This window comes from Grampus griseus, assembly GCF_964374135.1.
Source record: "Grampus griseus genome assembly, chromosome: 8".
In the NCBI taxonomy this organism is placed as follows: Eukaryota; Metazoa; Chordata; class Mammalia; order Artiodactyla; family Delphinidae; genus Grampus; species Grampus griseus.
Genome location: NC_139002.1, coordinates 96,644,504 through 96,666,169, shown reverse-complemented (window position 1 = coordinate 96,666,169; position 21,666 = coordinate 96,644,504). Strand labels below are relative to the sequence as shown.

The 21,666-nt window shown below is 53.1% G+C and overlaps 1 protein-coding gene across 1 annotated transcript in view; it reads right to left on the bottom strand.

Moving 5' to 3' along the window:
- CREB3L1 (cAMP responsive element binding protein 3 like 1) overlaps positions 1-21,666 on the bottom strand; it is a 34,644-nt gene that overhangs the window by 8,680 nt on the left and 4,298 nt on the right. The window contains exons 2-4 of the mRNA XM_082659962.1: positions 6,832-7,060; positions 3,591-3,775; positions 1,229-1,307 (exon numbers count right to left, since the gene is read on the bottom strand). Of these exons, the coding sequence (XP_082516088.1) occupies positions 1,229-1,307; positions 3,591-3,775; positions 6,832-7,060 (493 nt within the window). The remainder of the gene's footprint in view (positions 1-1,228; positions 1,308-3,590; positions 3,776-6,831; positions 7,061-21,666) is intronic.

The window sequence follows — 21,666 nt, the reverse complement described above, 5'->3', positions numbered from 1 at the left end:
CCTGCAGGTGGTCAGGAAGAGGCCTGGGCGGAGCCAAGAGGACCAAGAGCCTTGCTGCAGGGAGAGCTCCCAGGCCAGCACAGAATGCCCAGGTTTAAGTCCAGGTGCGGGAACCTGGAGCTGACTGCACCGCAGAGCCGGGCTGAGGCTGGCAGGAGGAAGCACGGCATCCTTCCGGGCTCGACCCATGACTGCCTCCTGCAGGAGTCGCCTCTCCCTTCTTTGGCTCTCATTTGTCTCTTATGGATGCCAGACTGTAAAGACCACTGAACTTGGACTCAGAGAGACCTGAGTTCGAGTCTTGACTGTGGCCACAACTGTGTGACCTATAGTTATGTTTACTTAACCTCTCCCAGCCTCGCTTCCCTGCTGAATGGGGCTGAAAGGACTCCTTGCACGGAGCCAGGAGGATGCAATGGGCTAATGTATGGGAACACGCTTTATGAATTGAAGGGCACTCTGCAATGTAAGGTGTTTTCACACTGGTCCCTTTCTACCTCCTGTTAATTCCGTATCTTCTCTCAGAGGCTGGGACCAAATTGAGGGTGAAACTTGGGCCTTATTCATCTTTCTAAACCTTGTGGTACTTAGTCCAGGGCCTGAATAAGCACAGTAGATGCTTAATCAATGTTTGATGAATTAATGAGGTGGGGTTGGAAAGATTCAGTTAGCCCTTTCTCTTTCTGGTCAACCCAAGAAGCTTCCTCTGTTCTCTTCTCCCCTGTCAGGTCTGGGGATGTGCTTTCAAGGCTCCTGGGGATCTGCCATCTTTAATCCATACACTGCTGTATAATTGGTGGTTTGTCTGTGGCTCACACTACTGTGTGATCTACTTGGGTACAGGGACTGCCTTCTCTCTCTGCTTCCCCAGCTCCTGGGACTAGGAGATGTCCAGTGAACTCTAGTTGGATGGATGGATAAACGGATAGATGGATGGATGGACAGATAGATGGATAAATAAGTAGATGGATGGATGGACTGATGGCTATAGAGTGGACTTCAATGAATGAACGATGGGAGGGGTGAGAAGGTGTTGATAGTAGTGATGACAGCTGTAGATTGTGTAAGAAGGGGACTGGAGGGATGGAGAATGGGCAGGGTGGGGAGGAGAGAATATTCTGGGGAGAGGTGGGAGGTGTCGAGGGAGATGGGTGGGCCGGACCAAGGGAGTAAAGAATGCGGTCTGCCCAAGACTGGAGAGGAAGAGTCCCTCTCTGGACACACTTACCTGGTGTCACTTTGAGGAACTGGTTTACCTCCTGAGGCTCTGCTTTGATCACTGGCAGCTGAGTCATCTCTCCCGGGGCCTGAGGAAGAGACAGGTCCAGCTCCGTCAGCTGGCCCGGGGGGCCCGTCCCCACCATGCCATCCAACCTCCCTCTCTCCCTGGGCCTGGGGGTCTGCCCTGCAGCATTAAGGAACTATCTGGGCCCAGGGTTCCAGGCACATTCCAGAGGAGCAGAGGCAAGTTCTCGTGCTTAGAGAAGTCAAGTAGACCTAAGAAAAGAGAATGGTGGCCAAGTAGCATCGTTCAGCCTCTAAGCTCAGAGAAAGGAGGGCCTCCTGTGGCCTCTGAGGCCAGGGCCATCTTTCTGGTGGAAGCTGACCCTACACTGACTGTGAGCCCATGTGGGTTGCCATGAGGACGGGAGGTAATGTCTGGCAGGTTGTAGTTGTTCAATGAGCGGTAACAACAGCACAGACGAAGGAGGCATTAACTGGCTGGGGGCCCAGGGAAAGCTCCCTGAGCAGCTGAAGTTTGAGTCCTGATGTATAAATAGGAGTGTTCCAGATAAAGGATGGGGCAGTGTGTAGATGAGGGGAGAGGCATTCCAAGAAGAGGGAAAAGCATCTGCAAAGGCACAGAGGCGAGACAGAGCACAGCTTAGATCTGGAAACTGCAAGTATTAAGGGTGTCCAGAGCGCAGGGGTGTGTGTCAGAGGTGGAGTGGTGAGAAACAAGACCAGAAGATCTAGGGGGAGGGTGTGGGGAGGGGGTGAGTAGAATCCAGACAAAGAAGTTTGAAACAATGAGGAGCCCCTAATGGGTTTTTAAGCACGGGACTGATAGAATTAGATTAATGCTTTAAATAAACATGCATTCCTATTTCTTTATGCCATCCCAACTTGCTGTTCCAGAAAGGACATCAACAGGCATGGCTTCCTACACACGAGGACCAACACACATACAAGGAGTGTTCTCTTTGAGAAGGCGCTGTGTTGGGTGTTGGATTTCAGGGCCATGTCTCCCCTCCAGGTCTGCAGCCAGCAGAGAGGTCATGATATCGTGGGTGGGACCCAGAATCCCGAATTTAGGCAGGTGAGTAAGAATCCCAGGAGGTTAAGGCTGGCAGGGACCTTGGAGATTCCCTGGTCTACATCCCAGCTCAGGCCTCCAGTGACAGATGAAGGGACTGCGATGCAGTAGGGTGACAGCTCTCATGTGGGTCCCACGCTCATCATTGTCATACCAACTCCTGGTTCCTGTGCCTTCCACTAGGGGGTCTCGGCCTCACTAGAGTGGGAAGTGTGGGCTCTGGGGTCTGGCGGCTGAGTTTGGAATGCAGCTCCATTGCTTCTGACTGTGCAATGTGGGGCAAGCTGCTTAACCCCTTCCACCTCAGTTTCCTTCTCTGAGGCATGCGCACAGCTTCCAAGACCCTGGCTGCCGCTGCCGTCATGCCTTCCCTTCCTGCTATGGCGAGGGCTGAGGAGTCGCAGAGCCAGTCCTAGAGGTGGTCCGCAAAGATCCTCCCCGTTTGCAGCCAGCCCTGAATCCTCAGGTCCCTGGTGGAGTAGGAGGGGCTGACCTTTCTCACTTTTGGTCCCGTACATTTTGATCAGGTGAGCTGCGTGGCCAGCAGGGGGCAGTGCCAGCCAAACCTTGACTCTAGGGATTTCAAGGTAACCCTCATGCTGTAGACTCAGGGGTAGGACCCCCTTAGCAGTAGTTCATGCTCCCATTTTACAGAGAAGGAAGCTGAGGAAAAAACAGGGAAGGCAACATGCCCAGAGCACAAGTGAGAGCAGAGCTGGGACCCAGGCAGGGCGTCTCCCAGGAGCCAGGGGTCTGGGATGTCAACTTTGGATTTACAGCCAACTGCTCTTATCTATACGTTCACGGCGGTGAGGGCTGGCATGAGGGTGTGGGTTAAAAATACTCATTTCGTGAATATAAACAATTGAAATATGGCATAATTTTTATATTTCCATTTAGGTGTTTCTTCCTTTTTAAAAATCCAGACACTTTGAGAAAATTAAGTGGCCTGGGCTGTCTCCTTCCCTGAGACCCTGGACTGGGCCCCTGATGCCCAGCCCTGCCTGGGTCCCTGTCATTTTTCTTCAGCACACAGTGAGGGCCGCAGCTTATTCCGAGGGTGCTGTGGTTTGAGCCTGTTCTAGGATGGTGAAGGGATGGCTCAAGGGATGGGCAGGGGTCTGGTCTGGGAGTTCCGACTCTCAGCCCTGAGGGTCACATTGCTCCCTGTTCACAGAGACCCTGTGTGCACAGGGCTTCAGATTGCTCTTCCCACAGAGACCCATCATCCCTCCTCCCTCCCTCAGCCCCTACTAACAGTCCCCAGGCTCACCTGGTGGGGGATGGGCAGCCTGGTCAGGGGGCTGAGGCCCAGCAGCGGGGTGGTGGCCATGGCGGCAGCGGCAGCCATGGCTGAGGAGGCAGCCAGAGGGTCCATGGGCAGCTCCGGGCTCTGCTCCTGCTTCACCATGACCGAGCACAGTTTGTGTCCCAGCACCCACGCTCCGTGTTCCATATCTAGGGAAGGGGGCAGGACCCAGGCTCAGGGGACTCCTAGAGCAGAGGGCTCAGCCCCTCTCCTGGCCTCTTGGAGCTGCTCTGGACAGGACTGTGGAGAGATGCTAGGGTATACCGGGAGGCAGGCGGAAAAGGGCAGGGGGCGGCGCTTGTGAGGTAGGAGGGCGGAGTGGGCTGGGGTCAGAAGAGGTGGGGGCATCTTCTTCATTCAGCAGTTTACAGAGTGGGCTTGGACAACAGACCCCTCCTGACTGGCTGTGTGACTTTAGGTAAGTTGCTTAACGTCTCTGAGCCTTAGCTTCCTCATCTATAAAAGTACCGGACAAGAAGTAAATGTTCAATAAATGGCAGCTATTGTGAATACAATTATTGTTATTCAGTAAACATCTGCTGAGCACCGTGCTAGGTGCTGGGCATCTGGTGAGAGTCACGAGCAGTTTAGTGCAGTTAGAACGCAAAGGGAAGGAGAAGATGGGGTAAGAGAGGCCAGCGGGGATGGCATGGCCTTGGAGCTGCGACTTTGTCCTAAAGGTAACGGGGAGGCACTGAAGAGTTTTAAGCATGCTCAGATTTGTAATGTTAAAAAAGATCATTCTGCCTGTGTGTGCAGACTGGCCCGGCAGAGGGAGGCAGGGAGACCCGCGGGAGGCTGTTGAAATTGTCCAGCGAGAGAAGGTGATGCACATGCTAAGGCAGTGGCAGTGGGGATGGAGAGGAAGGAACATACTGGAGATACATTTAGAAGGAAGAATCCACAGGACCTGGTGCCTGGGGGGGCATGTGGGGAGTGAGGGCTGATGCTCAGGTTTCCCAGGGCAGTTTCCACCTCGTGGGCCTCCTGGCCTCACCTGGGTCACAGGGCTGCTGGGCATCCCGCCTTTTCCTGATGGGTGCAGCCCTGCCCCTGTTGGTCCCAGCACCTGGCTCTGGTGAGGCAGAGGTCTGAGGAGCCAGCATGGGTGGGCTAGAGGGGACTCTAGCCTTTGGAACCCACTGTGGGTGGGGAGAGGGGTCAGCAGCTGCCTGATCCCACCTCAGAGGCTAGGCCCCACCCTGCTGGGAGGCTGAGGGCCTCAGTTCTGGGCTGCAGGCTGCCCCTGGGCTCCAAGAACACCCACAATCTTCCCAAATTACAGGGCCAGCCCGCTGGCCTCCGGGAAGCTGCCCCCTGCAAAGGACCCACAGACAACCTGCTCTAAAAATAGACTTGGGGTGGTGAAGAATTGCCGGGCTGGGAGGCTGTCCACCCCACATGCTACCCTTCCCCAGGCTGGGGCCTGACACCCCATCGAGGTGACCTCCAGAGGCTGGGCTGAGGCCAGGGCACACAGGGAAGTTGAGACCTCCACAGCCACGAGCCCTGGAGCCACTTAAAGCCCCAGAAGGTGTCCCTGCCCTCAAGCGGCTGGATGGGGGCCGGGTACAAAGTCCCGTCTCTGCCCCTGGGGAATCGCAAAGACCCTCAGAGGCAGCTCACACTTCTTGCACTGAGTCTAATTCTAAGCTCCTGCTGCATATGAATTTGTGTATTTCTCCCACCAACCCTGGCGGCGGGCACTGCTCTTCTGCCCATTTAATAGTTGAGAAGATTAAAGTACTCACTCAAGACCATTGTCCTCCAAAGGGAAAGAGGAATAAGAGCCCTGTTCATGGTTCTAGACACGATAGTTTTAATAGGACTTTTATATACATAAGGAAATAGTCGCTAATTATATATATATATATATATACATATACACACACACACACACACACACACACACACATATGAAATGTGCTGGGCACTGACTGAGCTGGGTACTTTTCATATATATATTTTTAATCCTGGCCAGAATTCTCAAGATACCTAGTGTCGTCATTTTGTAATTGAGGAAACCGAGGTCCAGAGAGGTTAAGCAACTTGTTAAAGATCACACAGCAGCCGGTTGAGGCGCCGGGATGCACACCAAAGCCAGTATCCTTTAGCGCCCCTTAATGCCGGCAAGTGTGGTGGGTGGCATGGGTGTGAGGTTTAGAATCAGGGGGCCTGCTTGCTCCCAAGTCCCTGCTCTGCATTTTCTGTGTGCGTAACCTAAATAACTCAGCTTTCCCGAAGTCTCATTTTCCTTATCAGACAAATGGGGAGTATGATAAAAGTGATTCTGACCTCACCTGTGAGTTGTGAGAGACAAATGAGATAATAACACGAAGGTACTTTGTGAACTGGAGAGTGCTATAGAAATGTTTATTGTTATTCCCATTTGTAGATGAAGAAACTGAGGCTTATCAAGGCTAAGACATATGTCCAAATATGATGGAGCCCAAAGAGACCATTTCTAGGTGGGGCACAGTCTGGAGTTCTCAAATGTTGATCACCTGATAGGAAGAACTCAAAGGGCACTTTGCTTAAAAGGGAGGGAGGTGGGGGAGAGGAGAGCTTTAGAGAACCCTACCTTTGGCAATAAAAGTAGGGTGCAGGGGAGTTCCCTGGTGGCCTAGTGGTTAGGATTCCGGGCTTTCACTGCCGGGGCCCGGGTTCGATCCCTGGTCGGGGAACTGAGATCCTGAGATCCGTGTGATGTGGCAAAAAAAAAAAAAAAAAAATAGGGTGCAGGTGTTTCGCCCAGGTAACATCTCAGAGGACATCACAGTGTGAGGAGGTGGTAAGTTTCTAGAGTCTGGGTGACTTGTCCACATTTATTGTTTAATCCTCCCCTCCCCCCCAGCTGTTCCCTCTAAGGCTGGTTCCCAGACCTAAGCATGCATCAGAATCACCTGGAAGGCTGGATCCTCCCCACAGGGTTTCTGATCCAGCAGGTCTGGGTGGGACCTGAAAATCTGCATTTCTAACAAGTTCCCAGGTGCTGCCCCTGGTCTGGGACCCACCCTTTGCACATCACTGACCTAAGTCAGCCAAAGACCCTCTTGAGAAATGCCCTTCTGGGTCTGACTTGCGGAAGAACAAAAAGGCGGGGGGCTCCTCGGGTCTGGTGTCCTTCCTCTGGGTCTGGTGTCCCTCCTCTGGGTCTGGTGTCCCTCTCGGGTCTGGTACCCTGGGCCCCGCCACCCCTTCTTACCTTGGGTGGTATCCTCCATCTTGATGGGCACAATGGGGCTCTGAGGTGCCGAGTCACCGCTCAGGGAGTAGCTGTGCTCGGCCTGGATGCCCGGCGTGGGGGAGTCCAGTTCCATGTCCAGTAGAGGGCTCTTCTCGTCCAGCACGGGGTCATCAAAGAAACTGCTGAACAGGTCGTTGGAGAAGTCCTCCATGTTCTCTGCAAAGTGGTCCAGGTGCTCAGGGAAGTGCTAGCAAAGGGGGAGGGGAGAGGAGGGAGTCAGCTCACACTGGAAAGGGGGCGCAGATGCTGCTCTGGTGGTGCCACCAGCCCTGCCACCACCACCACTGTCCCCACAACCTCCCCATTACTCTTCCCTCCATCATTAATACCACCACCACCACCACCAACTTCTCCCCAGCCCACATCATCATACCAACTATTATCATTTCTATCACTACTGTCACCCCATCATCACATTACTGCCACCACCACCTCCACCACCGTCTCTAGCCTCTCTGTCAGTATCCTCAAGGGTGAGTCCTGGATGGTGTGAAAGAATCCAGGTGATAGGACACAGGGCTTTAGTGCTGGCTCTGTGACCTTGGTCAAATCACTTAGATTGCCCAAGTCTGTTTCTCAGTCCACCCTACTTCCTTCACGGGAGGACTAAGTACTAAAGATTAAGTGTATCTATGCCAGCAAGTTTGCATTCCAAAGGCAATATCAGTGACTTTTGTATTCTCTTTTGCTGGAATGCAAGGTGGTGAGATTATTGAGGACTCTGCCCCCCTCATTAGTACAGTCCCCATTTGTCCACATGCCTCCAGTGTCTCCCTTTTCCCAGCCATTCTTTATACCAAGAGATTAGGCTCCAGAGCCATATCATTTGGATTTGAATCCTGGCCCTGATGCTTCTAGCTATGACTCAGTGCCGTTCAAACTGTGGGTGGTGACTCATTAATGGGTTGTGAAATCAATTTAGTAGGTCACGACCAGAATTTAAGAAAAAAGAAAACAGAACAAAATAGAGTAGAAAAATATCAGAGTGCACATAGGGAAGTTAAATACTTGGTAGATTTTTTTAATCTCAGTTTTGTGTGTGTGTGTGTGTGTGTGTGTGTGTGTGTGTTCTTGGGAAGGATGTCAAATATATTTCTCAGAAACAAAATAGTCTGAAAAATATTGGTCTCCACGATCCTGGGAAAGTTGATTAATGTCTCTATGTTTCATTTCCTCCTTTGTACGGTGGGGATGATAATAGTTCCTATCTGCTAGGGTTATTGTGAAGATTAAACAAGTTAATGCATGTCAAGCACTTAGAATAGTCCCTGGTACATAGTAGCTACTCAACAAACCTCTTATTAGTAAAGCATCCAGTGGCTGGCACATAGGAGGTGCTTGTTTTTTCTCTCTAAAGAATTATAAATATGTAAGGAAATGTTGTTCATTCTTTTTTTTTTTGCTGGCCGCGCCACACAGTATGTAGGATCTTAGTTCCCTGACCAGGGATTGAACCTGCACCCCCTGCAATGGAAGTACAGAGTCTTAACCACTGAACCGCCAGGGGAGCTCCCTGTTCATTCATTTTTTACTGACTGAATGAATTTGCTGGGGCTTTGCTTCTGGCCCTGGGGTCCCACCTGGAGAGTGGGTAAGGGCTGACTTCTGGAGTCCGGAGTTGTTGGCTTTCTGGCCTGGAATACTTGGAGCCTGTCCTAGTCTGGAAGGGATGAGCAGAAAAGCCCTCTGTCTGAGAATAAGATTCAGAGCCACATGAGCATCTGTGTGTGGGGGGCAGGGGATGAGCCCAAGCTCTGCAGATAAGCTTGCTTTTGACTCCTAGCTCACTCCTTGCTAAGTTTACTTCACTTCTCTGGGTCTCAGTTTCCTCATCTGTAAGGGGGAAATAATAGTTCCTACCTCACAGTGTTGTAATGAGGATCAAATATTTGTTAGGTGCTTAATGCTACCCTCATAGGATTATGAGGATAAAATGAGGAAATACATATAACACATGTATACAAATAACATACGTATGTATCTGTACAGCAAACACATGTAACACTGAGAACAGGGCCTAGAATGCGGTGAGTGCTCAATAACTGTTAGCCATTGTTATTATCAAAAGCCTAACTCTGGGCCTGAGGTGAATGGAGCCTGGAGCCAATGCAGGGAGGAGGCTTGGTCCTCCCCCCAAACAAAGCATGGATCAGAGAATCCATGATAAAATGAGTTCAGAAACCCATCGTCTTAAGTATTCTCTCCTCTCCCCGGCTTGTCAGAACTTACCATCCCTATCCTACACTTTTCTTGTGGTTTTAACTTTCTGAAGTGCTTTCATACACATTGTCTTATCTAATCCTTACAATTACCCAAGGAGACAAGGAAGTTGCGTATCTATATTTGACAGGTAGGGAAACCGAGGCTCGGGGAGCCAAGGAAAGCAGGGAAGCATCCACAACCACAGTCACACCCCAGTCCTCCCCCAATGGCAGCAGACGTTCCCCTCATCGGGAATTGCCTGCCTGTCAGACTGTGAACTCCCTGAGGTAGTAGGGTCTGGACTTGTTTACCTGCTGGGTCCCATCCCCTGGCCCAGGATAGACACTCAACAGCTATTGGTGGAGGGACAGCGCCTTGTACCCCAGAGGGCAACGCCATCAGTATGTCATTCGTCCCATCAGTGCCTGGGGTGAGGCAGTACCAGGAAGTCAGAGGCTGAACAAGTCTCCAAGACTGTGATCTCAGCCAAAGGCCATTTACAGTGTGCAATGTCCCCCAGCCACCTAGCCGGCCACAGTCTGGACTGTGCTAGCTACACCCTCAGCAGAGTCTGGGTCAGCCCACCTGGGGGCGCCCTCTCTCTCCCTCTGTCTCTGTCTCTGTCTCTGTCTTTCTCTCTCTCTCTCTCAGGGTCTCTGAAAGGCCTGGTGTGAGGCCCAGTGGGAGGGGGTTGTGAAGAGCCTAGTGAGTCAGCTGCTAAGGTATTTCTGCGGCAGCTGCTTCTCAGGCGATAAGGGTTTGCCAAGCCCTTTCCCCGGGCCTGGGAGAGGAGAGAAGCTTCCTCCAGTCTGGGCCGGGGTCCCTAAAAGATTCCAGGCAGATGAGCCAGGTCCGTCTCGGAGACCCCTTTTGGGGTGCCTGCAGGCACCTGCTGAGGGAGATCAGTTGGTCCCTGCTTTGTGAGCAGTCCCACCCCACCTGCTGGAGACAGCAGCAAAGGCCCAGCAGGACAGAGCTTCCAGAGGGTGGGAGCCAAGTGGAAGGGGAGGGCGGCCAAGGGGCAGGCGGATTGGGGGTGGGGGACACTCAGAGAACCCAGTCCTCCTTGCTCAGGGCTTCCCTGTGTGCTGGGTGGACCTCTGGGGGCAACGGTGGGATGTCCCATCATCCCCAGGCCCACCTCCTGCTCATGCGAGCGTGCCAGAGGGCCTCCCTTTAGAGAGCTTTGAGCCCTATTTCTATCTGGTGTCTGGCCCCTCAGAGCAGCCCAGTTATGGCTGGTTTATACCATCAATTTAGAGGCAGAAGGGACCTGAGAAAGCCCATGGTCCATGCCCCCTCTCCCCACTTGCTAATGAGGAAACTGAAGTCCAGAGAGGGACCTACCAGGGTCACACAGTGAATTGGTGATGCTGAGGGAGAGGTTATCCGCAGCTCTGGGGCTGCACAGGAATGTGGAGCAACTTCTCCTTCCTGTCCTCTTTTCTTCCTCTGTACCCACCCTCCCCCCAGCCCTGGAAAGCCCCCTCTGGAGATCTCAGGCCTCCTCAGCTTGAGCAAGGCCCCTTGTCCCTTCTCCTACCCCCCCAAAACCACACCCAGCTCTTTCTCCAGTTCACACACAAAAAGTTCAGGTTTCAGACTACCTGATGGAAAACGATTGGGGCAGCGAGTCAACGTTCTGAGGGGGATAGGGTTCTACTGGGGGTGAGCGTTCTACCGGGGTTGCCTTTCCAAGCAACTGGGGTGGGAAGCCAGAGAAGGAAATATTATGATTTGTTTCCCTCCTTGTTGAAGACTTTTTCCAACAGTCTTGCCAATGTAAGCTCCTTCCCGGCTGCCACGCGCAGCCGGCGCCGGCTCCCCTCTCTTGGAGGACAGGTCCCGAGCTCTCGGGCTCGCAGCCCCGCGCACCCCTCCCCCTCCGCAGCATCTCCTCCCGGAGCCGGGTCTCAGTCGCCGACCCTTTAAGTTTAAAGGAGAGTCTCCAGTCGGCCCCGCGTGGCCCAAGAGAGGCTAACGCCGGCGCGCGGGGGGCCGCCCCGCGCCGCAACCCAGCATGCTCATTGGTCGGATCTGCGGAGGTCGTGGCCAATGGGAGGAGGCTGCGAGACACCCGCCGCTGGAGCCGCGGGGAGGGGGCGGGACGAGGGCACTGCTCGCGCGGGGGAGGGCTCGCGGCCTCCGCCGAAAGCGCGAGCTGCGTTAAGGTTAGAGTGTGTTTGTCTTGTGTCCCTTTCTGCACCTGAGGCAGAGGCAGAAATGGCCCCTTTAAGCTTTCAGGTGCGCCTGGCAGTTCTGTGGTGCCCTAAGACCCTTATCAGCTGCGTGGCCTCGACCCTGCACCGGGAGCCCGAGGAAGTGAAGACAGAGGGGAGGCCAGGCCCCAATTCTTAAATTCCTTCGCGGCTCTTCCAGCTCAGCGACTTCCTTCCCTCCTCGAATAATCCTACCTTGGGCGCATTGATGGGGCAACGGGAGTCTCTGTCCCAGGTAGGGGGAGGTGGGACACTCCAGGGCGGTAATAGCGCCGTCTGAGGCTCCTCTCAGTTCCCCTCCTCTAATTCCTCCCTGGGGGTCGATGCAGAGAGAAGGAAAAGCTCTGGGGACGCGGCTGTCACCTGAGGGTGTGTGTGGGAAAGAGGTTTCCCCACCTGCCGCAGCCTGAGAGCGCCCCTTTCTCTCTGGTCCCTACCCCTCGGCGCCTGCACCCGCGTCCCGGGCTTCTCCCCCTCCCCCAATCCAGGCTGATTCAGTCTGTGTTTGGGGGAAGGAGGGAGGAGGCCGGAGTGGGTCCAGGCTGAGCTGTGGGATAAGGAGTGGGGGGAATGCCGAGCCCGGACATTCCTTCCGAGAGAGTGAGCTCTGGGGAGCGATGGGAGGAGAGTCCTCTCACATTTCCCCTTCCCCTCCCCCGCCGGTTAGCCCCCCCCCCCTCCACTGACCCATACATTCCGGGACGGTTACTTGCCTCGTGGTCACTAGAAAATTGCCCCCATTTCTAGCTGAAGGGCAACCAGTCTGAGTCACTGTTGTGCCCTGTGTGTGGCGGTGAGGGGTGGGGGGTAGGGTCAAGAGAGAGCAGGGAGGGGCTTGGGGAAGGGAGGTGGGCCCCTGGGTACCCAGTGGTCCTCCTAGTCCTGAAGCATCACCATCCAGTCATTTGGGGATAGGGGGAGATCCAGGCATCTTCCCAGAGCTAGACTGGAAGGCTGTCCTAGGAAGGAAAAAAGGCCCTAGACTCAGACTCAGGAGGCCCCTGTTCAAGATCCATCTGTGCTGTGAGACCTGGGCAGGGGCAGGTGGTGTCTCCTCTCTAGGCCTGTTGCCCCATCCGTTCTCCAACAGAGTCTGTGTTCCTACTGAGGCAGGGGTGGCAGGCATAGGGTGGAGTGGACTAGTCGTCAGAAAGTGGCCTCTTTTCCTCTGCTCTGGCATCTCTGGGGACTGTGAAGGGACAGAGCCAGTTTTCCTCATCCCTGGAGCCAGCCCCTCCCTGAGCCTTCCTGGCAGGGCACAGGGGTGAAGGGAAGCACATTGTTCCAGCCTCCAACCTCACTCTCATCCCCCATTCCCCACAGGCCCGGGGAAGGCGGCTGCTGAGGTTTCATATTTTCCCCCTACCAAACTCTTCACCACAGAGCCCGAGTCCAAATAAGCAGAAACGCTTCCCTGTGTGTGTGTGTGTGTGTGTGTGTGTGTGCGCGCGCGCGCGTGCATGTGCGCACATGCTACACAGACGTGGGCTGTGAGGTTCGTTCTTACACAGGGAAACACCATCTTCCTGACACCACACAACATAAGATCCCCACATTTAGACACATTCAGACTGTTCCCTATACAGCCTGGCACAGATACTAATGCACATACACACTCTCTGGGCTCACATAGGCTGACACTGGCAGGCACTGACACAGACCCAACAAGGAAACACTCCTCAGATGTGATCAGACAGACACAGACTCCCATGTGCGCACATACACACACATACGTGCAGTTACCCGAGACAGTCACGGTCACAGACGTGGGCATGCACACTCTCACACAAACACACACAACATCTCACAACACCACAGCGCTGAATGCTGACTGTGCCAAGCCACATGCCTGAGTCATGTGACCCCCAGCGAGGGAGCGTTGGGAGTCCCGGGCTTGCCTGGGGCTGGGACGGTGAGGGCTGGGACTGGAGGAAGAGGTACCATGGGAACTGAGCTCTTCCGTGCCTGTGTGCTGGAGAAAAGAAGTGGGAGAGGAAAGGGCAGGCTGGTGCCCGCCACAGGCTGCCGCTGTGCAGAGCAGGGTCCACGGTCTCTGCAGCCCCCAGCCCTGTTAGTCTGGCTCTCCAGTTCCCCCTCCTGACACTGTGGTAGCCCTTCCCTGGCCAGACCACAGGTCCCTCAGGAAAGTGAAGAGCTGGCCTACAAGTTCCCAGCCAGCCCCTGGCATCTTCTGACCGGGCGGCCCATGTGCTGTGGCGCAGCCTTGGGGTGGGTGCCAGGTACTGTCTGGGCAGAAGGAAGCGATGGCCGCTAGTGCCGCCGCCCAGGGCTGGGATTAGCTGTGACTGGCACCACTGAGGGCACCGCAGCCCAGGGTCTGGCTGCTGGAGATGTTGGTCCATAGGCAGTAGCCGGAGGATCCCTGTGGGACAGATCAGGACACTGGAGACTAAGTGCCAGGGCTGGCGCTGGGGGCCTCTGGAGAATAAGGGCATCTAGTCCCATCCACTTATTCATCACTCGTGCATTTGTTCAGTGTTTACTGAGGACCTACTGTGTGCCCAACCCTGTGGATACAGAGATGAACAAAGCCCAGTTCCTGCTCCCAAAGGGCTTCCTGACTAGTGGTGTGACCACCCATTTATGAAGGTAGGTGCAAGGCTTGAACTCTGATCTGTCTCCAGAACATTCTCCACCTTGGGATCTTCTAACATAAATATGACCATGTGACTCCCCTGCTCACTATCCACTAATGACTTCCTCTGTCCTTAGGCTAGTTTCCAACTTCCTTAGTATAGCTTGAAATGATCCAGCCATGTCACCTCTGTGTCTCGCTGTGTCCAATTCTCATCTGTGTCTCCAAAGCCTAGCACTGGTCCCAGCACATGGTAGGTGCTCAGCTCTTTGCTGAGTGACTGAGTGGGCGAATGAAGGAATGTGCCAGTGAGCAAATGGACTGAGGCCTTTCCTTCTGCAGCTGAGCCTCCAGGAGTGACTGCCCTGAGTTCCGCTCTGCTGCCAGCCTGCTTCTGCCCCAGGCAGTTTCCATACGCCTGGATGCCTTCCCTCGGCTCCTCCCTGGTGGGGCCCGTTGCACCCATTCTCTGGGTTGTTCTTTCCCAAGGCCTTTTTGCTCTTAAGCCCCAGCCGGACCAGGTACCTGGGGACCACAGCCCCCAACTCAGCTCTGGAGGAACTGTCCCCAGGGTTAGGCCAGGTCCCAGAGGATAAATGAAGCCCAGTGGCCAACCGGCCGAGCTGCTCTTCCGGCCCCTGGCCAGCTGGAAGGCCCTCTTGGGCTGGAGCCTGCCACCAGGCTCTGGCTGGAATTCCCTTGGCCTCTTCCCTCTCCTCTGTGCACTCAGCATTCGGCCTCTGGCTTCCTCAGCGGTCCCGGGCCTGTCTGAGTTGTCCTCAGGTTTTATTTTTGGAAGAAGTTGCATTCTCTCTCCTTATTTACTCCCTTCCTTCAGGGAAGGTGTGGGACCCCTGGGCTCGGCTGGGGATCAGGCTGTGACTCCAGCCCCTGGGGTTTGGACTTCCCTGGGGCTCCAAGGAGGGGACCTCCAAAGATTCCTGACCGATCTGATGCTTCAAAGCCATCTGACTCTGCCCTCCTTCCCCCACCCAGTGTGTGACTAATGCCTGCCCCTGCCCTTCTTGAAGAGCCCCACGATAGCCAAAAGAAATCATTACAATTTTAGAGCTGAAAGGAATTCTGGCATCATTAGGTCCATCCCCGTTTACTTGTAGAAGCAATGTAGTTCAATGGTTATAAGCAAGCGAGGCAGACAGATCCAGTTCTAATCCTGGCTCTGCTGCCTACTGTGTAGCCTTGGGCAAGTTACTTAACCTTTCTGAGCCTCTGTCTCAGCTATGAAATAGGGGAACTTATATCTACGCCACCTGTGAGGTTGCTGTGAGGGTTAAATGAGACAACATTTGTAAAGTGCTTTGTACAATGCAAGACACATAGAAGGCTCTTTTCAAATGTAGCTATTATTATTATTATCATTATTATTACAGAGAGGAAAACTGAGAGCCAAGGGAAGGAATGGACTTGCCCAGGATCACACAGCTCAAGGTAAGCAGCCATTCCCAGAGTCTTTCCTCTGTCTCCATCTCCCTTCCAAGGAGAAGGGAGGGGGCAGGCACCAGCCCAAAGGAGGAATCTCCTTGAGTCAGTCGCATGGACAAACCCCTGGGTCTTCCATGGCTGCCTCCTGCATCAGGCCCGGGCCCTCCTCTGACTCAGGCATTTCCTCCACTGCCCTAGGGGCTTCTTGCTTACTGGAGGTGAGAGGTCCAGGGAGGAGACCCCAGGCTGAGGGTCCACCTCAGCCCCAAGGTGGACCCCAGGCCAGCGGGACTATGAGAGGAGGGGGAAATGCTGGGTCCTGACATCACAGAGCAGAGAAGCTGGAGCCACAGCCATGCAGGCCAGCTGGGGCCCTTCCAGCACGTCCAGATGTCTCAGGAATGTGCTGAGCTGGGAACCACCTCACTCCTTCCCTCACCACCCCCAAGCCCTCATCCCCTCATATGCTTGCTCAAGTTCTGCCTCTGCCCCGCCTCCTACCCTTCCTCTTTCATCTCTCCCTGGGAGAGCCTCGTGTCCACTGTCCCTCTGGTTCCTTGCCACAGTCCAGCTGCCTCTCAGACCTCTGAAGGGGTCACCAGAGGCAAGAGCCCTTCCCCTTCTGCAGACCCCCTGGTCTGACTATGAAGGGTGCGGGGGCGGGGAGATGGAAGCCTGAGCTAACTGGGAGGGGAAAGTTCTGAGCAGATAGTGCCTGCCAGATCGCAAATGTGGAACTGGTTTGCAGCCCTGGGAGAGAAAGGGGTGAAGGCTTTGGGGTGGTAGAGGGCAGGGTTGGGCCTCTTCTCCGGGAGGATGATGAAAGGGGCTTTGGGTATCTTGTCCCAGTTGATGGGTGGGAGGGCCAAGGAGAGGAGGTGCCAAGCTGGGCTGGGCTCAGAAGGAGGGCTCAGATCCTTCTAGGCCGCTGGGATCAATGGGGACGTGCTTTGCCTGATACTGGAGGGTCCTGAGAGTGTGAGGGAACCCCATTAGGGTCTTGGGGTTGGGCCAGGAGGCACGACATGGTTCAGACTGGAGCTCTCAGCCCCAAAGAGGGACAGCTTGTGTCTCCGCAAGGGTGGAGTTGCCTTGGGCCTCCCCAGGCCAGCCTGGCCCCAAGTGCTGGGGATGAGAGAGCCAGAAGGGAACTGGTGCTCCTGGCCAGTGTGAGAGTGACATCAGGGCAGGGGGTAGAAATCAGAGGAGAGAAGGGACCTGGGGTCAGTTGCTGCCTCGGCCTGCTCCGGGCACAGAGAGGAGCCCACAATGCTGTCTTGGGGGAGAGGCCGTGATCATCCAGACAGGCTGACAGCTGGGATGCCCTAATGGACTCTAGACCTCCTAGCACTGACACGGTTCAGGGGAGCTGGGACCACTGCCCTGTCCAGCTCAGAACTATCATTGAGAACTATCACTGGCTCCCTTCTGCCTGCTGAAAAAACTCTCAGCTCCTAAGCACAGCATTCAAGGTTTGTCACAAATTGATCTCAACTTTCCACTATAGCTGGAACCCCTCATCTTTCCTTTCCCTCCAGCCTCATTGGATGACTGCTCCCAGTTCCTTAAACCTGCTGTAAGCTCCATGGCTGCAGGGCCTTTGCTGGTACCATTCCCTGTGCCTGGAAGGCCTTTGCCTTTTATCTCCTCATTCTAACTCCTATCAGCCTTTAAGGCCCAACTCAGTGCTGTTTCCGCCAGGAAGCCTTCCTTGATCACCCAACTGGAGGAGTCCTCTCCATCTTATACCACTGTAGCATTCATCAGCCACTGGTTAATATGATGCCTTGAACTCTAATTATCCACAATGGGACCCATCTCTCCTTCTAAACTTTAACCACCTTGAGGGTAGGATATAGGATGGATTTCATCCTTGAACCCTCTGCAGGGCTTCACACAGGGACTGGCCTACAGTATACCTAATAACAATAATAGCTAATATTTATATGCCAGGCACTGTTCTAGTTCCTTCCATGCAGTACCTGACTTAAGTTTCAGAAGATCAGGTAGGTACTATTAGTACTGCCATTGAATGGTTAAGGAAACTGAGGCACAGAGAAGTTAAGTAGCTTACCCAGTTTATTCAGTTAGCAAGTGGCTGAGCCAGGATTTGAACCCAAGCTCTGATTGCAGAGCTTGTGCTCTTAAGCACACATGACAACACTGGATGTTGAAGGAATAATGATCGATTTCCTGCTGTCCCATCCCAGCACCTAGGGCCAGATACAAAATATGGTCCCCCATTCCAGGCACTGGGTCCTCACATGGGGCCCCAGATTTACTCATCCCTGGCCATCCCTCTCCTGATGCCCAGAAAGACATAGCCCTGAGAAGAGGCCTGGGGTCTTTTGCCTTTACCCAAAGAAAACAGCCTTTCAGCTCCAGAGAGGTCCAACAGGTAGGCAAATAAAATCCCTATGGTTAGGGGTCAACAAAGGGATGAAGATGGGACATTCCTCCAAGGGCAGTCCAATGCTGAGGACTGTCCTTTTGGGCAGCGACAGCAACAATCAGAATGAAAACAGCAGCAACAACTACTGTTTATAGAGGGCTTGCTGTGTGCCATGCACTGTGCTAGGCTCTTTGCAAGAGTTGTCTGAGTCCTTGTAAGAACCCTGTGTGCTACAGTCATCCTTACTTAATGGATGAGGAAAATAAGCTCAGAGAGGTTAAGGCACCTGTCCAAGCCCACACAGATGACAAATGATGAGAGCCAGGATTTGCTCCCAGGTCTGGGCAGGGCTAAAACCAACCACTAATGGTCACCCCACACCACCTCAGGTATGGCTTGGCTCCCCAGCGCTTGTCGGGGTATCTGCCTTCTGACCTGTGGACTTGCTGTCTGGTAAGGTGGGGTCTGGGAATAGACACCAGGTCTCAGGAGAATTTCTGTTCAGAATCTGCCCAGAGTGGAATGGATTTAGAGTCTACAGCTCAACTTTTCCCCAAGCTCATGCAACTTTGAGAGCCCAGGATATTGAGAGCTGGGTCGATTTCTTTAGCTGGGTAGTGAGTACCCAGGTATCCATTTTATTACACTTTGTAATTCATATACATGCATTATATATATTCTCTTATGTGCATGATATATTTCATAATAGAAAAGGCCACCATAATTAGGAGATTGGGATTAACATATACACACTACTATATATAAAACAGATAACTAACAAGGACATACTGTATAGCACCGGGAACTCTACTCAATATTCTGTAATAACCTATATGGGAAAAGAATCTGAAAAAGAATGGAGATATATATATATATATGACTGATTCACTTTGTTGTACACCTGAAACTAGCACAACATTGTAAATCAACTACAATAAAAATTTAAAAAAAAGAAAAAAGAAAAGGCCATCATGATAGAGTGAAAGGTAGATGTAGGATTTAGGTTAAGAGTCGCTACTTGATAAATAAAATCCACCTAAAAAAAGAAAAGTACCATCAAAGCTGAAGTGTGGGAGTGTCCTTTCTCCCATTACCCATCCACCCACTCGTTCATCCATCCATCACCGCTTCTCATTCCTTCCTTCCATCTATTCAATAAATAAACATTTCCTGAGCACCCAGTCACTATAGCTATAGCTAGTGAATAGATAAAAACAATTGCCTGACACTCCCTGCCCTCAAAGAACTCTCAGTCTAGTTCAGCAATGAGGAAACCAAGGGGAAGTGATTTGCCCAAGGTCACACAGAGAGTTAGGGAGCTGAGGTGAGGAGAGGTGAGAACATTCTAGGCAGCAGGGAACACATGGGAAAAGGCTTGGGCCTGTCTGCCTCCCCAGCAAGTCCCCTCAGTTGCTGCTTTCAAACTGCCTCCTGGCTCTCCATGAGGGCCTGAAGAGCCTGCCTTACTCCACTGCTGCTTTCATTTTTGTTATTCTTTTGGAAGAAGAAGAGGGGGACAGCTGCTGCTGTCCAGCTGTTCTGTCAGACCACACAGCCCAGCCCAGATGTGTCAGCCTCTCTGTGATGGGTGAAATGGCTCCTGGGCCAAGGGCCAAGGAAGCTGCAGTGAGGGCTCTGTCCCGGGAGAGTTGGGAGAAGAGGCACCTTCAGCCTGGCAGCAGAGAAGCCCAATATTCCTCCAGCTGTCAAGTTGGCCTCGCTCATGATGTGGTATGTCCAGTTCATAAGGATCAGGATTTTGACATTCCAAGGAAATCACCCTTGATCTATTTTCTCTGATGGTCAGAGTTCTGGGCTGTTTCTTGCCCCTCCCAGCTTCCCCAGAACCAGACATCCTCATGCCTACCTTCTGCCCAGTCCTGCTCCCCAGTTCTACCATTTGCTCTGCCTGCTGAAGCGGGTTACTTCGTGTTCCAGCCAGAGCAATGCTCATGGTCTTGACTTAACTCCACCCAAATCTTCTTCCTCCATCCTGCCCCCTGGAGCGCTGAGACTTCCAGAAGAACAGCCTGTTCTCCAGCATCTGGAGCTGGTTTCTTGAGGGAGGTTCAAGAGCAAGCCAGGTCCCACAGAGGGATGCTCTGAGAGGGCTTTGGTACCAGGACTTGCAGGAGGCACATTGTATGGGGAAGGGAAGACACAAAGCGGGGCTGGCCTTCGTCCTCCCCTGTCCTGGCACAGTGGCCAGGCCAGACAGAAACAGACCCTCCTGGGGAGTCCTGGAAACTGCAGAGAGCAAAGGTCCAAGTTCCCAGGTGGGCCGGGGAGTGGCATCCTAGAGTGAGGATGAGGAGAGGGCAGGGGATGGGATGTGTGGTCTCTCCTCTGACAGGCCAGGCAACGTGCTGGCTCTGCCCTTAAAGCTCTAGGCATCCATGGTGCCCTAAGGATGGGAGTGAGTGAGCGTGACGGCGGAGCCCCTCTGATATCTGAGATCCCAAACGTTCCTGCCCTGGAGGGCAAAGTCCAAACCAGAACAAGAGCGGGAGAGAAGATGGTGATTTCTCTTCCTTGACTCCATGGGACCCTGTCCCGAGAACAGCATTTAGATGTCCCCTCCTCTGTAAGTGTCAGTTTTCTCATCTGCACAGGGGCCAGTGATGCTTATATAACAGGCTCAGTAAAAGGGACACGGCCCCAGTCCTCCCTGCCGAAATACCTTCCAATAACTCCTTTGCCTATAGGGATGGTGATATTGGAGAGGGAGGGTGGGGAGGTCACCTCCTCTGAGAACCTTCCATGATCTCCAGCCCGGCTGGAGGCTCCTCTTTGGGCTCCCATCATGCTCTGCTGCATCATGGCACCCCGCGGTGCTGCTCTGTCTGCTTCCCTCTCTGTCTCTCTCATTTGGCTGTGAGTGGCTGGAGGTCATTCTTAACAGTGACCAACACTGGCGCTCCTTTAGTTCCCAGTTGTTAAAGGACGGATGTATGTATTGAAAAATAACCAAGTGAATTCCCAGCTGGTCCAGGTAAGCCGGAGGGACTTCACAGCAGATGGGGACACAGGCAGCATTTTTGTGGGACCCAGTCCGCATCACCCTCAGGGCTGGCTAGGCCAGAACCTGAGAATCCAGGGCCCCTTCTGGAATTATCAGTACACTTCTTGAACACTCAGGCCTGTCTTCTTAAAAACAGTCTCCCCTTCCCTTATAGGGACTGCCTATAAGGGAGTCTGAAGTCATTTTCTCTACAAATACAGTAGACCCTTGAAATAGAGCAAAGTACACTACAATGTGACCAAAACTTGGCTTCTGTCCTATGTCTGGGACCCATCTCAAATAAAGGTGGGAAAAGCTCTTATCTTTGTGGGGCTGGTAAAGAAGTGACTGCCTCGTGCTCCTCTGGAACTTCCTCAGCTTGGTTTGCTGCATATGCACTAAGGTTTCACAATCTTTACTTTTGTGCTTTTTGTGATAGTACAGACCAACTGAAAAATACCACTTTTCATTGATTCTACAATAACATAACTCCACATTTTGTATGATTGAAAATTTTGGACTCAGCTTATTGTTTTATGGTTGAGTTTTACTATACTAAACGCCTATTTTGTGCCACAGTACTGTGCTAGGTTTATGGCAGTGAACACAACTGACATGGCCTCTGTTCTTAGGGAACTTGCTTTCTCACAGAGGAAGTGGATAATAAGCTGATAAAATAACAGCAAATTGAGATACGAGCTACGAAGAAATCAAAGGACTGAAACAGGGACTTCCCTGGCGGTCCAGTGGTTAAGGCTCCGTGCTTCCACTGCAGAGGGCATAGGATTTAATCCCTGGTCAGGGAACTGAGATCCCACATGCTGTGCGGCACGGCCAAAACAACAACAACTACAACAACAACGGACTGAAACAAAACAATAAGGGGTCCCACTTGAGGTGGTTGGGGAGGCTTCTCTAACGAGGCTTCCTTTGAACTGAG